General features: G+C 52.4%; 2 protein-coding genes across 3 annotated transcripts in view; one reads left to right on the forward strand and one right to left on the reverse strand.

Annotated features, from left to right (window-relative positions):
* Positions 1-765: 765 nt before the first annotated feature.
* On the forward strand, positions 766-17,834 carry MPG (N-methylpurine DNA glycosylase). The gene is made up of 4 exons (XM_037813685.1): positions 766-992; positions 13,643-13,876; positions 16,220-16,424; positions 17,391-17,834. Exons 1-4 carry the CDS (start codon positions 969-971, stop codon positions 17,765-17,767), a joined length of 840 nt encoding a protein of 279 aa, XP_037669613.1. The 5' UTR covers positions 766-968; the 3' UTR covers positions 17,768-17,834.
* NPRL3 (NPR3 like, GATOR1 complex subunit) overlaps positions 17,776-18,149 on the reverse strand; it is a 28,345-nt gene continuing 27,971 nt past the window's right edge. For both annotated transcript variants that reach the window (XM_037813679.1, XM_037813684.1), the window contains one exon: positions 17,776-18,128. In XM_037813679.1, coding sequence (XP_037669607.1) covers positions 17,963-18,128 — 166 coding nt within the window. In that variant the 3' untranslated portion in view covers positions 17,776-17,962. The remainder of the gene's footprint in view (positions 18,129-18,149) is intronic.

Below are 18,149 nucleotides of genomic sequence, written 5' to 3' on the forward strand. Positions count from 1 at the left end.
GGGGGGGTGTTGCACCCAGGCGGGGTTCATGGTCCCCCAGCGCCCTGGTCCCAGCCTTAGCCTCTTCCCCAGACCTGAGGTGGGATAACTGAGCAGGGTGGCAATGCTCAGGCAGGCCCACCCCCCAGGACGACAGACGGGCTTCCCGCAGCTTCCCTGGGCGGCGGGAAAAGCCGGAGGCCCCACTGCGGAGACCCAACCCTCCTCACTGCTCCCTCTTTTCCTCCTCGGACTGGCTGTGACGACCGCCCTGGCATGGGGGCTTCCGGACAGGCCTCGTCCGCTTCCTGGACAGGGTCTCCCCGAACCACTGCTCCCCCAACCGGGAATGGCAAGTCCAGGGACCAGGGCGCAGGCCAGCCCTCCCCTCAGCCCCCATAAGCACCCCACCGAGCCTCTGCGGCCGGGCCCCCCAGCCACCCAACGCCCCTCGAGAGCCAAATCAAGATTTCGGAGTCCCGGCGGGGCGCAGCGGGCTCTGAGCCTGGGAGGTGCAGGAGGGGGCGGGTACTGGGAGGGGCGGCGGGCGGCGGGAGGGAAGCGGCCGCGGGGAGGGCGGAGCTTGCGCCCTGCTCCCGCCCCCCGGCCCCGGCCTGCTCCCTGCGCCCTGCGCCCGCCTCCCCGCCCCCGGCCCCGGCCTGCTCCCTGCTCTCTGCGCCCGCCTCCCCGTCCCCGGCCCCGGCCTGCGCCCGCCTCCCCGCCCCCGGCCCCGGCCTGCGCCCTGCTCCCTGCGCCCTGCTCCCGCCCCCCGGCCCCGGCCTGCGCCCGCCTCCCCGCCCCCGGCCCCGGCCTGCCCTGCTCCCTGCGCCCTGCTCCCGCCTCCCAGCCCCGGCCCCGGCCTTCGGGCCTCGCCGCGCAGGCGCCGGCTTCATCCCCGCCCCAGGCGGTGCTTCCGGGGTCGGCTGCGGGGTGGAGTTCGCCGGGCTCCCCGCGCTGGGGACCCCCGCCTGCCCCCCGGAGCCGTTGAGATGCCGGCGCGCAGCGCCGCCCAGGTGAGTGCGCACTCAGGTGAGCGCGCTCCGGGTCGCCCCCGCTCCGTGAGCCGCGAGCCCCAGTCGGACCCGGGTCGTCGGGAGGTGGCGGGCGACCGGGACCGTGCGAGCGCGCCGGCCCCGCCGAGCCCCCGGCCCACGGGCGGGCGCTACCTGCGGGCGCTGCGGGGAAGCGGGACCGGGCCGGGCCGGGCGGGCCGGCGGGCGGGCCGCGAGTTACCTGCCGTCCGCTTGTTTGTTGAAGCCCGTTTGCGCTGAGGCGGGGGACGGCGGTACGGTGGACGCTCCCTGTCCAGGGCCAGGCCGGCGAAGAGACCCCTGCCCCGGCCTCGCTCCGAGAGGGCCCGCGGGAGCTTCATTCGGCGCCTCCCGACGCGCTCCCCGCGCGGGCGGCGGGTGGGGAAGGGGCCACGTTCGGTCGCTTCCCGTCGCTCAGCCGGGGCTCCCGCGCTCCTCGCCAGGACCCAGGTCTGCGGCCCCGGCCCGCGCCGCCCCTGAGGGCTCTCGGGGGACGGACAGGCGGGCGCGCCCCGGGGCGGGCTGCGGGGACGGCCAGTCGGCGCCCACTCCTCGGCCTGGCCTGTGTCCGCTCCCGGCGCCCAGGTTGAAAGTGACGGTGTCTCGCGTGGCGGGAGGCGCGGGGCCTGCCGAGAGCAGCCGTCTGTCCTCCGCCCGCTCCTCCCGGTCCCGCGTCAGCCCCGGAATAGCCGGGGGTACGGTCGGCCCGGGCCGCAGGGGACCCAGCGGCTGGCTGGTCCCAGCAGAGCCTCCTGACACGAACTCTTTTCTTTTGTTGTTGATAAATCAAATAATAAATGTTGCACTGTTGTGACTCATTTACCACATAAAAATCCACATTTTAGCTACTTTCTAGCACACCATAAAGTGTCCATTCACCATCACCAGCGTCCAGGACCAAAACCTTTTCATCAGCGGGAACCGCCCCTGTGACCTCCGGCCTGCTTGGTCGCTGTGAATTTGCTTCTTCTGGGAATTTCCTGTACATGTTTGTCCTTTTCTGTCTGGCTGGTTTCACTCGGCGTGATGTCCTCAGGGCTCATCCGTGTGGTGATGCCAGCACTTCATGCCTCCTCGCTGCTAATAACCTTCCGTTGTGTGCATAGACCACATTTTCTTTATCCCTTCATCCATTGACGGACACTTCGTGCTTCCACCCTTTGCCAATTGTGGATGATGCTGTGACCACCGGAGTGCAGAGATCCGCCTTCAGTCCTCTGGGGTGTGTACCTAGGGGTGGGATTTCGGGGTCGTATGGTAATTCCGTCCTCCACAGCGGCTGCACCGTTCTACGTTCCCACCTGCAGTGCACGAGTGCTCTGTTTTTCTGCATTCTCTCCAACACCTGTGATTTTCCGTTTTTATGACAGTAGCCATCCTAGTGAGTGCCAGTAGTTTCTCGTTGTGGTTTTGATTAGCATTTCCCTGATGGCCAAGGATGTTGAGCATCTTTTCAATTTATAAATCTTCTTTGGAGAGATGTCTCTTCAAGTCTTTTGCCCTTCTTTTTAATTTTTACTTTTACTGATAGCCTGTGTGTGTATGTGGTGGGGGGGCGGGGATTATTCCCACCCAAGGCTATGTCCATCAGAACCTCCTGGGAGGCCGTTTTAAAATGTGGGTCCCCCAGGCCCACCCCCAGCCTTGACCCTGAGAATTCCAGGGGACTCGGCTATAGGCAGTCTTTTTGCCCGTTTTTTAATTGTAATGTAGAAAATTTTCAATTATATTCTAGGTAATAAACCCTTACCAGATGAGTGTTTTCTAAACATTTCCTCCCATATCTGTGTGTTGTCGCTTTACTTTAGCGTTAAGGTCTTTTGATGCAGAAAAGTTTTGTCCCAATTATCTATTTTTTTTCTTTTGTTGCTCATAATTTGGGCATAAAGTCTAAGAAACCATTGCTGAACATAAGGTGCCAAAGATGTTTCCCTGTTTTTTTCTATGAGTTTTATAGTTTTGTATCATATTTAGCTATTTGATCCATTTTGAGTTGATTTTTACACATGTTGTGAAGCAGATGTCCATGTTCATTCATTTGCATGAGGAGATGCACTTTTACCAGCACCATTTGTTGAAGAGACTATTCTTTCCCCATTGAATGGACTTGGCACCCTTCTGGAAAATCAGTTGGCCATAGATGTGAGGGTTTATTTCTGGACTTTGAATTCTATTCCCTTGGTTTTTGTGTCTACTCTAATAGCAATACCACAGTTGTTGTTGATTTTTTTTTAACTTTTTATTTTGAAATACTTAAAAAAAAATATAAACCCTAGGCAGAAAATTCCAAAATCCTGCTATTCCCCCAGATACCCAGATCCACCAATTTTAATATTTTGCCACATTTGCTTTATCATTCTGTCAATCTATCTATTCATCTATTTATCAATCTGTTTTCTGAATACATGAGTGTAGGTTGTATACATCATGCTCCTTGAACTCTTAATACTGCCAAATCTATTTCTTAAGAAGGATATTTACTTATGTATCCAGTTAATAAGTTCAAGAAACTTAACATTGATACAAAGCTTTGAGTCTATATTCCAATTTTTTGACATATCCCAATAATGTCCTTTTAAAAAATATAGATATATATTTTTTAAATTAGGACAGCTGTAGGTTTACAGACACATCATGCAGGAAGTATAAAGTTCTCATTACCTCCCTCTCACATATACAGATTTCCCCACTGTTAACATTTTGTATTAGTGTGGAATCTTTGTTACAATTCATGAAGCAATATTATAATTATGCTACTAACTGTTGCACACTTTTACATTGTGTTTGCAGTTCTGTGGTGTTTATGTATGTGCAACCTAAAAGTTCCCTTTTTTGCCCTTTTAAAATATACAGTTCAGTGGTGTTAGTTACATTCCAGAGTTGTGCCTCCATCCCCATCGGCCACTGCCAACACTTTTCCATCACCTCACCCAGAAGCTCCACACCAATGAAACAGAAACACCCCAGTCCCCAGCCCATGCAGGAGGAAGATGCTTCCCTGCGTTTTCATCTAGAAGTTTGATAGTTTTAACTCTTATATTAAGGATTATATTAATCCATTTTGATGGACTAATTAATGGATCCATTAATCCATTATATTAATTGATTTTTGTGTATGGTGTGAGGTAGGGTTCTTCTTCTTTTTTTTTTTCTTTTTTTCAAATGAAGATCCAGTTTTCCCAGCACCATTTATTGAAGAGGCTATTCTTTCCAAATTGAGTAGTCTCTGCCACCTTATCAAAAATCAATTAGCCATAAATGTGAGGGTTGGTTCCTGAGCTCTCAATTCTATTCACTTGGTCTGTATTTCTGTCCTGAGGCCAGTACCATCCTGTTTTGATTTCTGTGACTTTGTAGTAAGTTTGTTTGTTTTTTTTTTGGGGGGGGGGAGGTCCATAATGATTTATTAATACTTTGAGATTTCACACCTATATATACACACACATTTTCTCTTTTTATACCAAGTTAACATCAGTGGAGTCCTCACCACGTGCCAGGTAGTACCAACAACATGTAAAGAACATATTATGTGTCATACACAGCACTGTTTCACAATAATTAACTATTTATCCTCACAAACCCCTCAAAAGTGGGTATTGAAATTAGCCACATTGTATAGATACAAGAACTGAGATCTCATTCAACTGTGTTTTGATTCATTTAATCCTCACATCAGCCTTGGGATACAAATGGGGGAAATGTAGGCACAGAAAAGTTTAATAGGCCGCACCTGCCAGCCTGGTTAGGCGGTGGTCCTCGGATTCCAGTCGCGTCAACGCCTCAACCTCCTTGCTCTGCGGCTGCGTTTCTCTTGCCTCTGAGAGCAAATGAGCAATTTGTGAGGAATCACTGTTTAGACTGTGAAAATATCCTGCCCCTCAACAGACTTTTCTCTCCAGCTTTATTATTTATTGAGGCCCCTTGCCCAAGCCAGTCTATAAAATGATGGCTACTAACTCTAATTTCTTCCACTGTATTGCTTTTTTTTATTGCATTTTTATTGAGATATATTCACATAACATACAGTCCTTCAAAGTGTACAACCAGTTGTTCATACTTCTGTATTGATCACCACAATCAATCCTTGAATATTTTCGTTACCCCAAAAAATAAAATAAAAATTAGAATAGAAAAGAACATCCAAAACATTCCATTCCCCTCCTCCCCCCATTGTTCATTTTCTTTTTTTCACACTCATTCATTGTTTTTTTAACTTTATCAAAAATTTTAAAAAAGACTAAAAAAAGTTTCAAACAAACCAAAAGAATAAGAAAAAACAAATAACCTAAAATAACTACATTGCTTCCAACATGCTCCTACCCTACTCCAAGAAAATAAACAGACTATAACCTAACAAAGGAGTAAGAAAAACAAATAACCTAAAATAACTGCATTTCTGCAAACTTGTTCCTACAATACCCCCCCCCCAGAAATTAACAAACCATAGTCATTCCTGAGCATTCCCAGAGCACTAAGTTTACCCTCCATGACTTATCAGTTCTTATTAGATTATCGTTCCTCCTTCACTATTTGCTGTCTATTGCTAGGTGCCCTACATTCTACAATATAAACCATTTATTTTACATATATATATTCGGGGCCCCCCTGAGGAGCTGGGGGAAAATGCAGAGGTGTTGGGCTTCCCCACCTGGATTGTTGCTGATGTTCTCACGAACGTTGGGGACTGGTGGTTTGATGTGCCGAGCCCCCTATCACGGAACTTGCCCTTATGAAGCTCATTACTGCAAAGGAGAGGCTAAACCTGCTTGTGGTTGTGCCTAAGAGTCTCCCTGAGTGCCTCTGTGTTGCTCAGATGTGGCCCTCTGTCTCTAGCTAAGCCACTCTGGCGGGTGAACTCACTGCCCTCCCCACTACATAGGACCTGATTCTCAGGGGTGTAACTCTCCCTGGCAACGCAGGATATGACTCCCAGAGATGAATCTGGACCCAACATTGTGGGATTGAGAACATCTTGACCAAAAGGGGGATGCGAAATGAAACAAAATAAAGTTTCAGTGGCTGAGAGATTCCAAATGGAGTCGAGAGGTCACTCTGGTGGACATTCTTATGCATTATATAGATGACCCTTTGTAGGTTTTAATGCATTGGAATAGCTAGAAGTAAATACCTGAAACTATCAAACTGCAACCCAGTAGCCTTGACTCTTGAAGACGATTGTATAATAATGTAGATTACAAGGGGTGACAGTGTGATTGTGAAAACCTTGTGGATCACACTCCCTTTATCCAGTGTATGGATGGATGAGTAAAAGAATGGGGACAAAAAACGAAATGAAAAATAGGGTGGGTGGGGGGAGATGATTTGGGTGTTCTTTTTTACTTTTATTTTTTATTCTTATTTTTACTTTTTCTGGTACAAGAAAAATATTCAAAAAATAGTTTGGGGTGATGAATCCACAACTATATGATGGTACTGTGAACAATTGATTGTACACTTTGGATGATTATATGGTATATTAATATATCTCAATAAAATTGAATTTTTTTAAAAAAAGGTATGATTTAACAAGTAGTTATATAGACAATTTCCAAAGTTGTTATGAGTTATAGTACTATAGTTTCAGTTATTTCCTTATTGTGAAATATATAAAAAAAGGTGATAGCTTTCACATTACAATTTATCTAAGTAGTTATAGAACAAATTTTAAAGGATGCTATGGGTCATAGTGCCACCATTTCAGTTCTTTCCTTCTAACTATTCTAATATCCTAGCAACTAAGAAAAAGAAAATTATATATAAAGATCCAGTATTCACGATCCTTTGTTAAATCCCATCTTGTCTGTTGCTGCCCTTACCTCTAGTTCAATCACTCTCCCGATCTTCAGGGATGTCTGGGCAGTGACCACCCTAACCTGTTCATGTTGAAAAGGGGTGTCAGCTTTCTGAGAAAAGGGGATACATCTGGTTGATGTTCTTGAAGAGTCTGTTGCCTCTGGGTTTTGGGACTCGGCTGGCATAAGAGCACTCTGGGGGATTTATGTTTCTCAAGAATAAACTTAGTGAGTGAAACTTTATATATGGAGTCTCAGATAGGGACCCGGGTACTCATTAAGGTTTTGGGGACTACTGTTGACTTGGGCCTATCATACTGTGCTCATTTGGCATATCTAGGTGAAGCTTGTATAGGAGTAACCTCCAGGACAGCCTCTTGAATCTATTTGAACTCTCTTTACCACTGAAACCTTATTTTGTTGCCTTTTTCCCCCTTTTGGTCAAAAAGGCATTCTCAATCCCTTGATGCCGGGGTCAAGCTCATTCCCGGAATCCGTGTCCCACATTGCCAGGAAGACTTATTCATCTTGGGGGTCCTGTCCCACGCCAGGGGAGGGTGATGGATGTATTTGCAGAGTTGGTCTTAGAGAAAGTCCCCATTTGAGCAACAAAAGAGGGTCTCTGGAGGTGACTCCTAGGCATAATTATAGGTGGACTTAGCCTCCCCTTTACAACCATAAGTCCCACCCAAGCAAGCCTCAACATCAAGGGCTTGACTTATAAAATAGGGTGTTCCTAAGTTCACATAGCATAAGTTATATCCACAATAATCCATGCATATCTCACATGATCCTCACTTAGTTGTATCTCCCCATTTTTGAAAGAACATCTCGCCAAATATAAATTTCTTGGCTGGCAGTTGTTTTCTTTCAGCGCTTTGTTTCACCGCTGCCTTCTTGCCTCCGTGGTTTCTGATGAGAAATTGGCCCCAGTCTCATTGGGACTCGCTTGTACGTAACGTTGATTTTCTCTCTCAGCTGTCAGAACTCTCTCCTTGTCCTTTGAATTCAGTAGTGTGATGAGTATATGATAGGGTGTGCCGGCTTGGATATATTTTTCCAGCCCCCACAAAAAGCCATGATCTTTTAACCCAATCTTGTCGGGTAGAAACTTTTGATTGAGCATCTCCATGGAGAAGTGACCCTCCCAATTATGGGTAAGACCTTTGGTTAGATTATTTCCATGGAAGTGTGATCCTGCCCATTCGGTGTGGCTCTTAATTAAATCACTGGAGTCCTGTAAAAGCTCAGACAGAAGGAGCTCAGTGCTGCAGCTGAGAGAGACTTTTGGAGAGATGGTTGGGAGCTGGCGCTTTGGAGATGCTAGCCCAGAGTTTGCTCCAGAGAAGCTAACAGAGACAAGCCCAGAGGCATTCTGGAGAAAGCCATTTTGAAACCAGAACCCCGGAGCAGATGCCAGCCACATGCCTTCCCAGCTGACGGGTATTCTGGATGCCTGTTCCGGTTTGCTAATGTTGCCAGAATGCAAAATACCAGAAATGGATTGGCTTTCATAAAAGGGGTTTATTTGGTTACAAAGTTACAGTCTTAAGGCCATAAAGTGTCCAAGATACAACAGGGCACCTTCACTCAAGGATGGCTGATGGCATCCGAAAACCTCTGTTAGCTGGGAAGGCACGTGGCTGGCGTCTGCTTGCTCCCAGGCTGTGTTTCAAAATGGCCTTCTCCAAAATGTCAGCGTTACCTTCCAATGGCCATCTTCAAAATGTGTCTCTCAGCTGCAGTTTCTCTCCAAAATGTCACTCTCAGTTGCTCTGAGCTTCTCCTAGGACTCCAGTGATTTAATAAAGACCCACCCATTCAGGATGCTAAAGGGAGTCCTTCAGACTGGAAGGAAAGCATACTACGGAACACCTCCATGGAAATTATCCAATCATAGTCTCGCCCAGTTGACTGAGTCATATCTCCATGGAAGCACTCAATCAGAGATTCCAACCTAATCAACACCAATACATCTGCCCCCACAAAATTGCATCAAAGATAATGGCATTTTGGGGGACATAATATATCCAAAATGGCACAATGCCATTGGCTGTTCTTCAGTGAAGGTATCTCTAGTTGATGCCTTAATTCGGACACTTTTATGGCCTTGGAACTGTAAGTTTGTAACCTAATAAACCCCTTTTATAAAAGCCAATCCATTGCTGGTATTTTGCATAATGGCAGCATTAGCGAACTGGAACATCGGGTGTCTTTTCTTTATGTTTATCCTGTTTGGTGTTCTCTGGATGTGCATGTTCACATCTTTTGCTAACTTTGGGAAGTTTTCTGTCATCCTATCTTTGATATTCCTTCTGCCCCTTCCTCTCTTTCTTCTCCTGGGACTCCCGTAATATGTACATGGGTGCGCTTGATGCTGACCCAGGGGTGTCTTAAACTATTTTCACTTTCAGTAATCCTTTTTTCCTTCTGCTCCCCAGCCTGTCTCATTTCAAGTGTCTTGTCTTCAAGTTCTCAGGTATTTTTCTTCTGCCAGCTCCAGTCTGCTCTTGAAACCCCCGTGTGCGTTTTTCATTTCAGTTATTGCGGTCTTCAACTCCAGTAGTTCTGTTTGGTTCCTTTTAAAATGTCTCTTTACTAAGACTCTCATTGCTCATTCATTGTTTTCCTGATATCCTGTAGTTCTTTTTCTATATTTCCCTTCATCTCCTTGAGCATTTTTAAGATCATTTTTTAAAGGTTTTGTTCAGTATGTCCACATTCTTTTCTTCCTCATTGGTGTTTTCTGTATTTTTTTCTTCTTCCTTTGGATGGGCCATCATTTCCTGTTTCTTTGTCTTGTACTCTTTTATTTCACCCTGTACATTTTAATATTTTAAAATGTTAATGCTGTGATTTATTCCCTGAGATGCCTGTTTCTTGGTTTTGTAACCAGCTGGTGATAAGTCAGATTTTCTTGAGCTTCAGCCCCCTAATCAGGAAGGTCTGCCCATGACAAACGCAGTGCGGAGGGTCTTCCCTGCCTTCTGGGCCTCTGCTGTGGCTTGTTGGTTGTTACAGGAGACTGCTTGTCTCCGAGTTTTCCAGGAGACAGACTCCCTTTCCCTGGTGTCTGGAGCAAGGAGCCTTTGCCCCAGACCGCCCACCTCTGTATTTTCTTATACTCCTTTCATTGTCTCAAGCTGCTTTTGCCTAGAGAGCAAATTCTAGGAAGAGGGGCATGCCAGACAGGACTTCACCAAGTAGGCCTTTCCCGGCCAACACGGCCAGGGACCCACGAAGGGGGCGCAGATCGGCTCCAAAGCGCACTGGAGCGGGGATCGGGAAGTGTGCCGGTTTAACTGTATTATGTCCCCCAGAAAAAGCATGTTCTTTGATGCAATCTTGTGGGGCAGATGTATTAGTGTTGATTAAGTTGGAACGTTTGGATGAGGTTGTTTCCATGGAGATGTGACCCACCCAACTGTGGATGATGACTCTGTTTGGATAATTTCCATGGAGTTGTGGCCCCGCCCATTCAGCATGGGCCTTGATTAGTTTACTGGAGCACAATATAAGCTCAGACAGAAGGAGCGAGCTTGCTACAGCCAAGAGGGAAAGCACAGGAGCTGCAGATGGGAGACAGTTTAAAGACGGCCATTGAAAGCAGACTCTTGCTCTGGAGAAGCTAAGAGAGGACAAACGCCCCAAGAGCAACTAAGAGTGACATTTTTGAGGAACTGCAGCTTAGAGAGGAACGTCCTGGGAGAAAGGCATTTTGAACCCAGAACTCTGGAGCAGATGCCAGCCACGTGCCTTCTCAGCTAACAGAGGTTTTCCGGATGTCATTGGCCATCCTCCAGTGAAGGTACCCGATTGCTGATGTGTTACCTTGGACACTTTATGGCCTTAAGACTGTAGCTCTGTAACCAAATAAACCCCCTTTATAATAGCTGATCCATTCCTGGTGTTTTGCATTCTGGCAGCATTAGCAAACTGGAACAGGAAGGAAGCCAAGAGCTTCTCCATAGCTACCCAAAACCGAGCTCTCCTGGCCTGCCCATCAGATGCAGCCCTTCAGCTCACCGTCTTCTGCAGCCCTGAGCATGGCCTCAACCGGGCCCTCAGCCGTCTGATTTCCCTCATCAAAAGCTGTTCCGGTTTGCTAGTGCTGCTGTTAATGCAAAATACCAGAAATGGATTGGCTTTTATAAAGGGGGTTTATTTGGTTACAAATCTAGAGTCTGAAGGCCATGAAAATGTCCAAATTAAGGCATCAACACAAGTATACCCGCACTGAAGAAAAGCCAGTAGTGTCTGGAAAACCTCTGTTAGCTGGGAAGGCACGTGGCTGGCGTCTGCTGATCACAAGTTGTGTTCCAGCTCCTCTCGCAGCTCCTGCACATTCTTCAAAATGTTGCTTTGGGGGTGTTTGTCCTCTGTTAGCTTCTCCAGAGCAAACTCTGGGCTAGCATCCCCAAAGTTTCAGCAGAAGTCTGCTTTCAACAGCCATTTCCAAAATGTCTCTGTCAGCTGCTCTAGGTCCTTCTGTTTGTGAGCTCTTTTATAGGACTCCGATGATTAAATCGAGACTCAGGCTGAATGGGTGGGGCCACATATCCGTGGAAATAATCTAATCAAAGGTATTTCACTCTCTGTCACCCGCAGTGGTCTGAGGGGATGGACACTGGTAGCCACCACGGGTGTTTACCGAAATTTATGAGCCTCTTCATCCCGCTCTTCTGTGGATGCTACAAATGTTCTTCTGGCCTCCAGAATTTCAAAATAGTTGTTTCAGACAGTTCCTGTTGTTTTGGCGGAAGGACTGGGTGCTGGATATCCCTCCTCTGGCCTCTTCCCACAGTCCTTCCTATATTCTTTTTGCCCCTTTTCCTTCTTCTCCTTTTGGGTCTCCTGTAATCTGTATGTTGGTGTGCTTGATGGTGCCCTACAAGTCTCTTAGGCTCTGCTCACCTTTCTTCATTCTTTTTCTCCTCCCCTTCGTTGAGCTGGATAATTTCAATTCTCCTGTCTTCACATTCACTGATTCTTTCTTTTTCCAGCTCCAATTTGCTGTTAATTTTTTATTTCTGTTATTGTGGTTTTCAGCTTCAGTATTTGGTTCCTTGTTATGATTCCTATCTCTTTATTGAAATTCTCATTTTGTTAATACCTTGTTTTCTTGATTTCATTTAGTTTCTTGTTCATGTTTTCTTTTGACTCTTTGAACATATTTAGTCTTTGTCTGGCATGTCTAACGTCTGGGCTTCCTCACTGATGGTTTTTGATGCTTTATTTTATTCCTTTGAGTGGGCCATAATTTCCTATTTCTTTATTTGCCTTATTTTTTGTTGCACACTAGACATTTTAACATTTAATACAGTAAGTCACTGAAGTATCTGTTCCATAAACATGTATCAGTTAGTGTTATGACAGAAATTTCCTTGTATGCCAGAAACTAACCAAAAGAGGAAAAAAAAATGAAACCATCTTTCCCTTTTTTTTTCATATTGGTTCTGTGAGTGCTCTCCTTCAAGCTTAGTCAGCCTAACCATGAGCCTAAAGAACAGCATGAGGCCAAAGTGCAGGGTCCTCTCTGGTCTTCTCTGAGCATTTGTCTCATCCTGTGCATGCATGCATAGTCATATGAATTCCTCCATTTTAATGGATACTCCAAATGCCCCCTCCCCACCCCACCTCCCAGGAAATTTTCAGTCTTTTCTCCTGGTCCCAGGAACTGCATTGTATGTCACAGAGCTGGTAATCCTTTGTCATAGTCAGTGCTGTGTGATTGTTTTCCTGCACTGTTTTAACAGCCCTGTGAGCCACTTCTATGTCCACAGCAAGTTCTGAGACCACTGAGACAGAGACAATGTCCTGGTTTGTCCTTCAGGCTACCACCATTCACCCCAACATGTGCATGGGGGTGACTCTGCTCCCCGCAGTTCAGGGCCAGCGACCCGCACTGCTCTACACTGAGCCAGGAGGTGGATGGTTGAGGAAGCTCCAGCAAAGGTGTCACGCGGTGTTCCTGCCGTTTCCAAGTTGCCTTTTTCTTGATCTGGTACTTGCCTGGTTACAGCAACCCTTTCTTTTCTGGAACTCTGAGAAGAATGGTTCTGCCCGTTTTTTGTTGATGCTTCAAAATTCTGCTGGGTTCAGAACCCTGGAGTGTGTCACTCCCCCTTGGTGACGTCACCCCTGGCATTAACTTGTGGCAGTGTCCGCACGGCTGCCCCTCCCCAGTGGGCCTCACCTTTTCACCTTTGCCCACTTCTTGTTACTATTCCGATGTCCCAGGTTGGGGACCCCCTGGAGTCATGACCTGATGCCCAGTGCTCGCCCACCTGTGTGTTAGGCTTCTAGGCCTTTCTGGAGCCTGTGGGCTGATGGGGGAGAGGCTCTGACTGGAGCGCACCCCACAGTCCTCCCCGTTGCCGTGCCGGTGTTTTAAATCTGGGGTCTGAGCAGGTGCAGTGGGCACAGTTCTCACAGCACTCCAAGGAAGTCTGCTCAGGGTTCTGTCGAGGAGCGGGAAGTGGGGGTACATTCCTCCTGCCCCAGGCTTGGCACAGCTGCTCCCCATGCCAGGATTTAGGGGCGTGCACACTGTCCCCCACCCAGGCCTGTAGCCCAGGTGCTCATGCTGCGCGCCTTTCGCCGTGCGATCCCCACTGGGCATGTCCCCTGTAATGTCCCCGCGTGCCGCCAGCCGGGCTGTTCTGTGTGCAGGGCAGAGCAGGTGCCCGCTGCCAGCCCCTCTCGCAATCGCTTTCTGCCCTGCTGGGGCCCCCAGGGCCATGGAGTCCGGCTCCTGAGTGCCTGAGCCGGCCGCCCTTTTGGGTGCTGGTCCGTCTTCTCCGCTTCAGACACTTTGCTCTGTTTCCCTTTTCATTCCAGCTTTCCCGCAGGATAGGGCAAAAAAAGCAGCGACTGTCGGAGGCCGAGAGGAGTCAGAGCCTGCCGGGCACAGCCGGGACGCCCTGCCCCAAGGAGCCCCACACGGGTCTGCCAGCGACCCCGGGCCCCCAGCGCAGCGTCTACTTCTCAGGGCCACAGACGCTCCCTGCCCGTCTGGGGCCGGAGTTTTTCGACCAGCCGGCAGTCCCCCTGGCACAGGCGCTCCTGGGACAGGTACCCACAGGGCTTCGTGGCAGCTAATGCATCGGCGAGCCTCACACTGCGGGGCCCACGTCCAGGGTGGGGACGCCACCCCAAGGGGCAGCTGGTGGGTCCATCTCACTGGCCGGGGGCAGGTCCAGGCTCGGCTGGGGGAAGGCCGAGGGGCCCGTCCAGGGTGTAGGAGCACAGAGGCAGCGCACACCGTCTGCAGCCCCAGGGGCCACCCCGACGGCAGGGTCACCCCAGCCCCAGGTCTGAGGGGTCGGCTGTGCCCACTCATCCCCATCAGCCGTGCTGGCGCTTCTCTGCATGTCGGTGGTTTCTGTTTTCACACACGTGAGAACCATGTCTGCAGCTGATGTCGGGCTGTCCAGTTTCAGAGTCGCCTGAAGGGACAGCAGCTCACGGCCACCCTGCAACTTGAATGCAGGTCCAGGAGCCGGGGTCTTCGATCACTCGGCCCCCAGCATGGCCTCCGGTGGGGTCTGTCCCTGGGGGCCACAGTGGGACCCGCTGGCGGCCATCCCTGCAGTGTGCCATCCTTGCCAACTCAGTCCGCGGCACTGTTCGATTGGTGTTAATTGGTTTCATGGTCCTGCTAGAGGTCCCCAGACCACCCTGTGTGTTTTAAGTAACCCCCTTCTAGGTTCAGCTAGCGGAGGGTGTCCGGGCTCTGTGATGCCCGGAGTTGGTACTGGAGGAAAGGGCCTCTGTGGTGTAGGCTTTGGCGAGTGAGAGGGTCAGAGTCAGGCCCCATGAGTGCCCTGCTGCTCCAGAAGACCCTCCTACAGCTCTGCAGACGGTGACAAGTCTGACCTCAGAGAAAAAAAAGCTGGGGAAGGTGATCCCTGGGTCCCAGGTGGAACCACCCTGAGGGTGGCCAGGGGCAAGGGGCAGTGTCTCTCCCCATTTCTCTCCATCTCCATCTCTGTCTCTCTCCATCTCTCCACATCTGTGTCTCTCCTTGTCTTCCTCTGTCTGTCTCCATCTCTCTCCATCTCCCGGTCTCTGTCTTATTGTCTCTTCCCGTCTCTGTCCGTCTCTGTCTCTCCCCATCTCTCCATCTCTCCCATCTCCACCTGGCCACCTCAGCACCAGGCACTCCCCCATAGGCTCCCTACATGTTCAGCTGACCTCAGGAGGGGTCAAGGGGACCCCCAGCCAAGGAGAGGGTGTTTCTCCCATGCTTGTGCCCGGGGAGGTCAGTCTCAGACATGGCTCGGCTCAAATAACAAGCATTTATCATCTGGTGCTGTGGGGCCCTGACGCCACCACCGAGGTGTCCTGTCGGCTGGCCGTGTGCCCGCGGGGTCAGCAGCTGCAGGGTCAGCAGCCCCCCGTCACATGGCCATGTCTTGGGTCTCCTATGTGGTTTTCTCTGATGGTACCCGAATTCTGTCTGCTCACCAGGGGCTCCAGGACCCCAGATGGGGCGCCCCTTAACAGATGCCATGTCTTCCGAGGGCCCCTTGGCAGCATGGCTGGTCCCCGCAGGAGCCCAGGCTGAGGGGCTTCTGGTGTGGACCCCAGACCCTGTAGGTCAGCGCTGGGAGCTGTGCATTGCCATGGCAATGGGAGGTTGGCTCCCCCAGGGCCCCCGCAGGAGGATGTGTGACGAGGGTGGAGGTGGACACACCCCAGTGAAATGCAGAGCAGAGAGCTAGGCAGGGTGGGCACGTGTGAATCATGCTGAAGCCATGCGAGGAGAGCCCCTGGGAAGATGGTAACAGGGCCCCTCTCTCCCAGGGGTTGGTCTCACAGAGCCTGACTTTCCTGCTTTGGATGCAGAAGGTGGTTTCTGAGCTTCCAGCAGAGGCATCTGCTCCCTTCCTCTGCCTCTTGGAGGGGCCACTGCGTCCAGGAAGGCCTCCCTGACCCCTCTCCCCCAGCATCGGTCCCAGGCGCCCTGCTGTGAACTGTGCAGCAGTCCTGGGGCTCCCGGCTTCAGGCACGGCCCCACTGCTCCCAGGGCCCCCACTGCAGCTGGGCCGAGGGTCCAGGCACAGAGAGGGCCTTGGTCTCCGGGACCTGGTGTTCTGCCAGGCTCCCTCCCTGCCGTGGCCTGGGCTGCTTTCCAGGCCCTGCTGGCCTGAGGGCTGCCCCCACCGGGTCCACACTGGCCTCGTCCAGGGCGCTGCTGCTCAGGAAGGCCTGCAGGGCGGGCAGGCGGGGGCTTCCTCAGAACAGGCTGGGACACCCCGGGGCCCGTGCAGGACCAGCCAGGGCGCAGGGGTGGGGGTCGGAGGCGGATCCGGGAGCCTGGGCCGCGTCTCCAGGCTTGAGGGGCGGCTGGGCTGGGGAGGGGCGCCTGCGGGACCCGCCCCGCCCCGAGCAGACACCGACCCGGGCCTGCAGGTCCTGGCCCGGCGGCTCGCCGACGGCACAGAGATCCGCGGCCGCATCGTGGAGACCGAGGCGTACCTGGGCCCGGAGGACGCCGCGGCCCACTCGAGGGGCGGCCGGCAGACCCTGCGCAACCGCGGCATGTTCATGAAGCCGGGGACGCTGTACGTGTTCGTCGTCTACGGCATGCACTTCTGCATGAACGTCTCCAGTCGGGGTGAGCCGGCGCGGGGTCGGGGGGCAGGGGGGCTCGGGCCGGGCTGGCTACGAGGTCTCGCCCAGCGGTTCTCAGCCAGGGGCAACCTCGCGGGAGGCACGGGGTCCCAGCCCCGGGAGAACACCCGCAAGCGCCGGCTCCTTGGTGAGTGCTCCGGGGGTCCGTATGGGGAAGAGGAGGGGGCGTCTGCCGAGCCCCCCACCCCGATGGGTTTTTGCTTGGGGAAGCCCGCAGGAGCCAGGGGACTGCTCCGTGCAGGGCTGCCGTGTTTAGTGACGGCACTGGGGGCCGGGTCACCTGGAGGGACGGCGAGACGGGTGCAGGAGCCTGGCAAGCCCGGCCACCACGCTGTTCTCGGGCTCCAGGTGGAAATGCGGCAGCGGGTGGCAAGTGCCCGGGGACGCACAGTCTTTGGCCCATGGTGCCCCCCCACTGGCAGAGCAGAGAAGGGAGCTGAGGACCCAGGCGTGGGTGGGGACTGGGCAGGACGGTTAGGGTGGGCACATGCCATGGGAGGAAGCAGGCCGGGCCAGCGGGGTTGGCCCCGGGCTGGGAAGCAGGGGCCCCATCTGCAGGTGCCTCTGTAGGGAACGTGATTGGGCCCAGGACCCCACTTCTGCCTGCTGGGGCTGGAGCTTCAGGACTCCACAGGCGTCACTGGCCAAGGGGCGCCTGCAGGCTCCCCGGGTGCATTGGCACCACCAGAGCCGGGAGGAGGCAGGGAATGGCGGGGCCTGAGGTCGAGGGCAACCCCCACCCCCCCACCAGCCCGGGTCAGCGCCTGCTCCAGGCCAACCTCCCCCCACCCAATGAGGATGCCATGGGGGGTGAGGCTGGAAGTGGCCCCAGCTAGAGAGGAATGGCTTCCAGTCAGCTCTGGAAGGATCTAGAAAGGCAGCACTGGGTAGGCACAGAGGGTGGGAGGGGCAGCCCTGGCCACCCTTTGAGACAGACCGTGTCCTGCAGGGGATGGGGCGTGTGTCCTGCTGCGTGCACTGGAGCCCCTGGGGGGTCTGGAGGCCATGCGTCAGCTCCGGGGTACCCGCCGGCGTGGCACGGCTGGCCGAGCCCTCAAGGACCGTGAGCTCTGCAGCGGCCCCTCCAAGCTGTGCCAGGCCCTGGCCATCGACAAGAGCTTCGACCAGCGGGACCTGGCCCAGGACGAGGCTGTGTGGCTGGAGCGGGGCCCCCTGGGTTCTGGTAGGTGGGCCGTGGTGGCTGCTGCCCGGGTAGGCATCGGCTATGCTGGGGAGTGGGCCCAGAAGCCCCTGCGCTTCTACTTCCAGGGCAGCCCCTGGGTCAGCGTGCTGGACAGAACCGCTGAGCAGGACGCAAGAGCCTGAGTGGGGCGCCTGCTCTCATGAGGCTTTTAATTGTTTAAAAACCAAATAAACATTTTGTTCCTAGAAAGTGTCAACCACATCCCACCCAGAGCCTCCGGTGCTCAGGGCAGGCCTGAAGCCAGCTCCTCTCGCAGGCAGAAGGGTGGGGGCCTGTGTGACAGGCACATGGCGGGAGCCAGGCCGCTGCCCCCAGCCTCACTTGAGCTGCGCCTGGAAGACAGCGATGATGGGGTCCTCGTGGGTGGTCACCACCAGCACACTGCGGAACTTGTCGAGGAGCGTAAGCAGCTGTGAGCGGCGAGTGTTCTCGTTGAACATGATCTCCTCCAGGTGGTGGCGGCCCCGGAAGTAGTGCAGGAGCCTGGGGAGGGGAGTGTGGGCA

The sequence above is a fragment of the Choloepus didactylus genome, chromosome 21, assembly GCF_015220235.1.
Source record: "Choloepus didactylus isolate mChoDid1 chromosome 21, mChoDid1.pri, whole genome shotgun sequence".
NCBI classification, from domain to species: domain Eukaryota; kingdom Metazoa; phylum Chordata; class Mammalia; order Pilosa; family Megalonychidae; genus Choloepus; species Choloepus didactylus.

Coding starts and splice junctions, on each gene's coding strand:
- MPG (XM_037813685.1), top strand. CDS start 969: ATGCCGGCGCGCAGCGCCGCCCAG. Junction 993..13,642: donor CGGCGCGCAGCGCCGCCCAG/GTGAGTGCGCAC, acceptor TTTTCATTCCAG/CTTTCCCGCAGGATAGGGCA. Junction 13,877..16,219: donor CACAGGCGCTCCTGGGACAG/GTACCCACAGGG, acceptor CCGGGCCTGCAG/GTCCTGGCCCGGCGGCTCGC.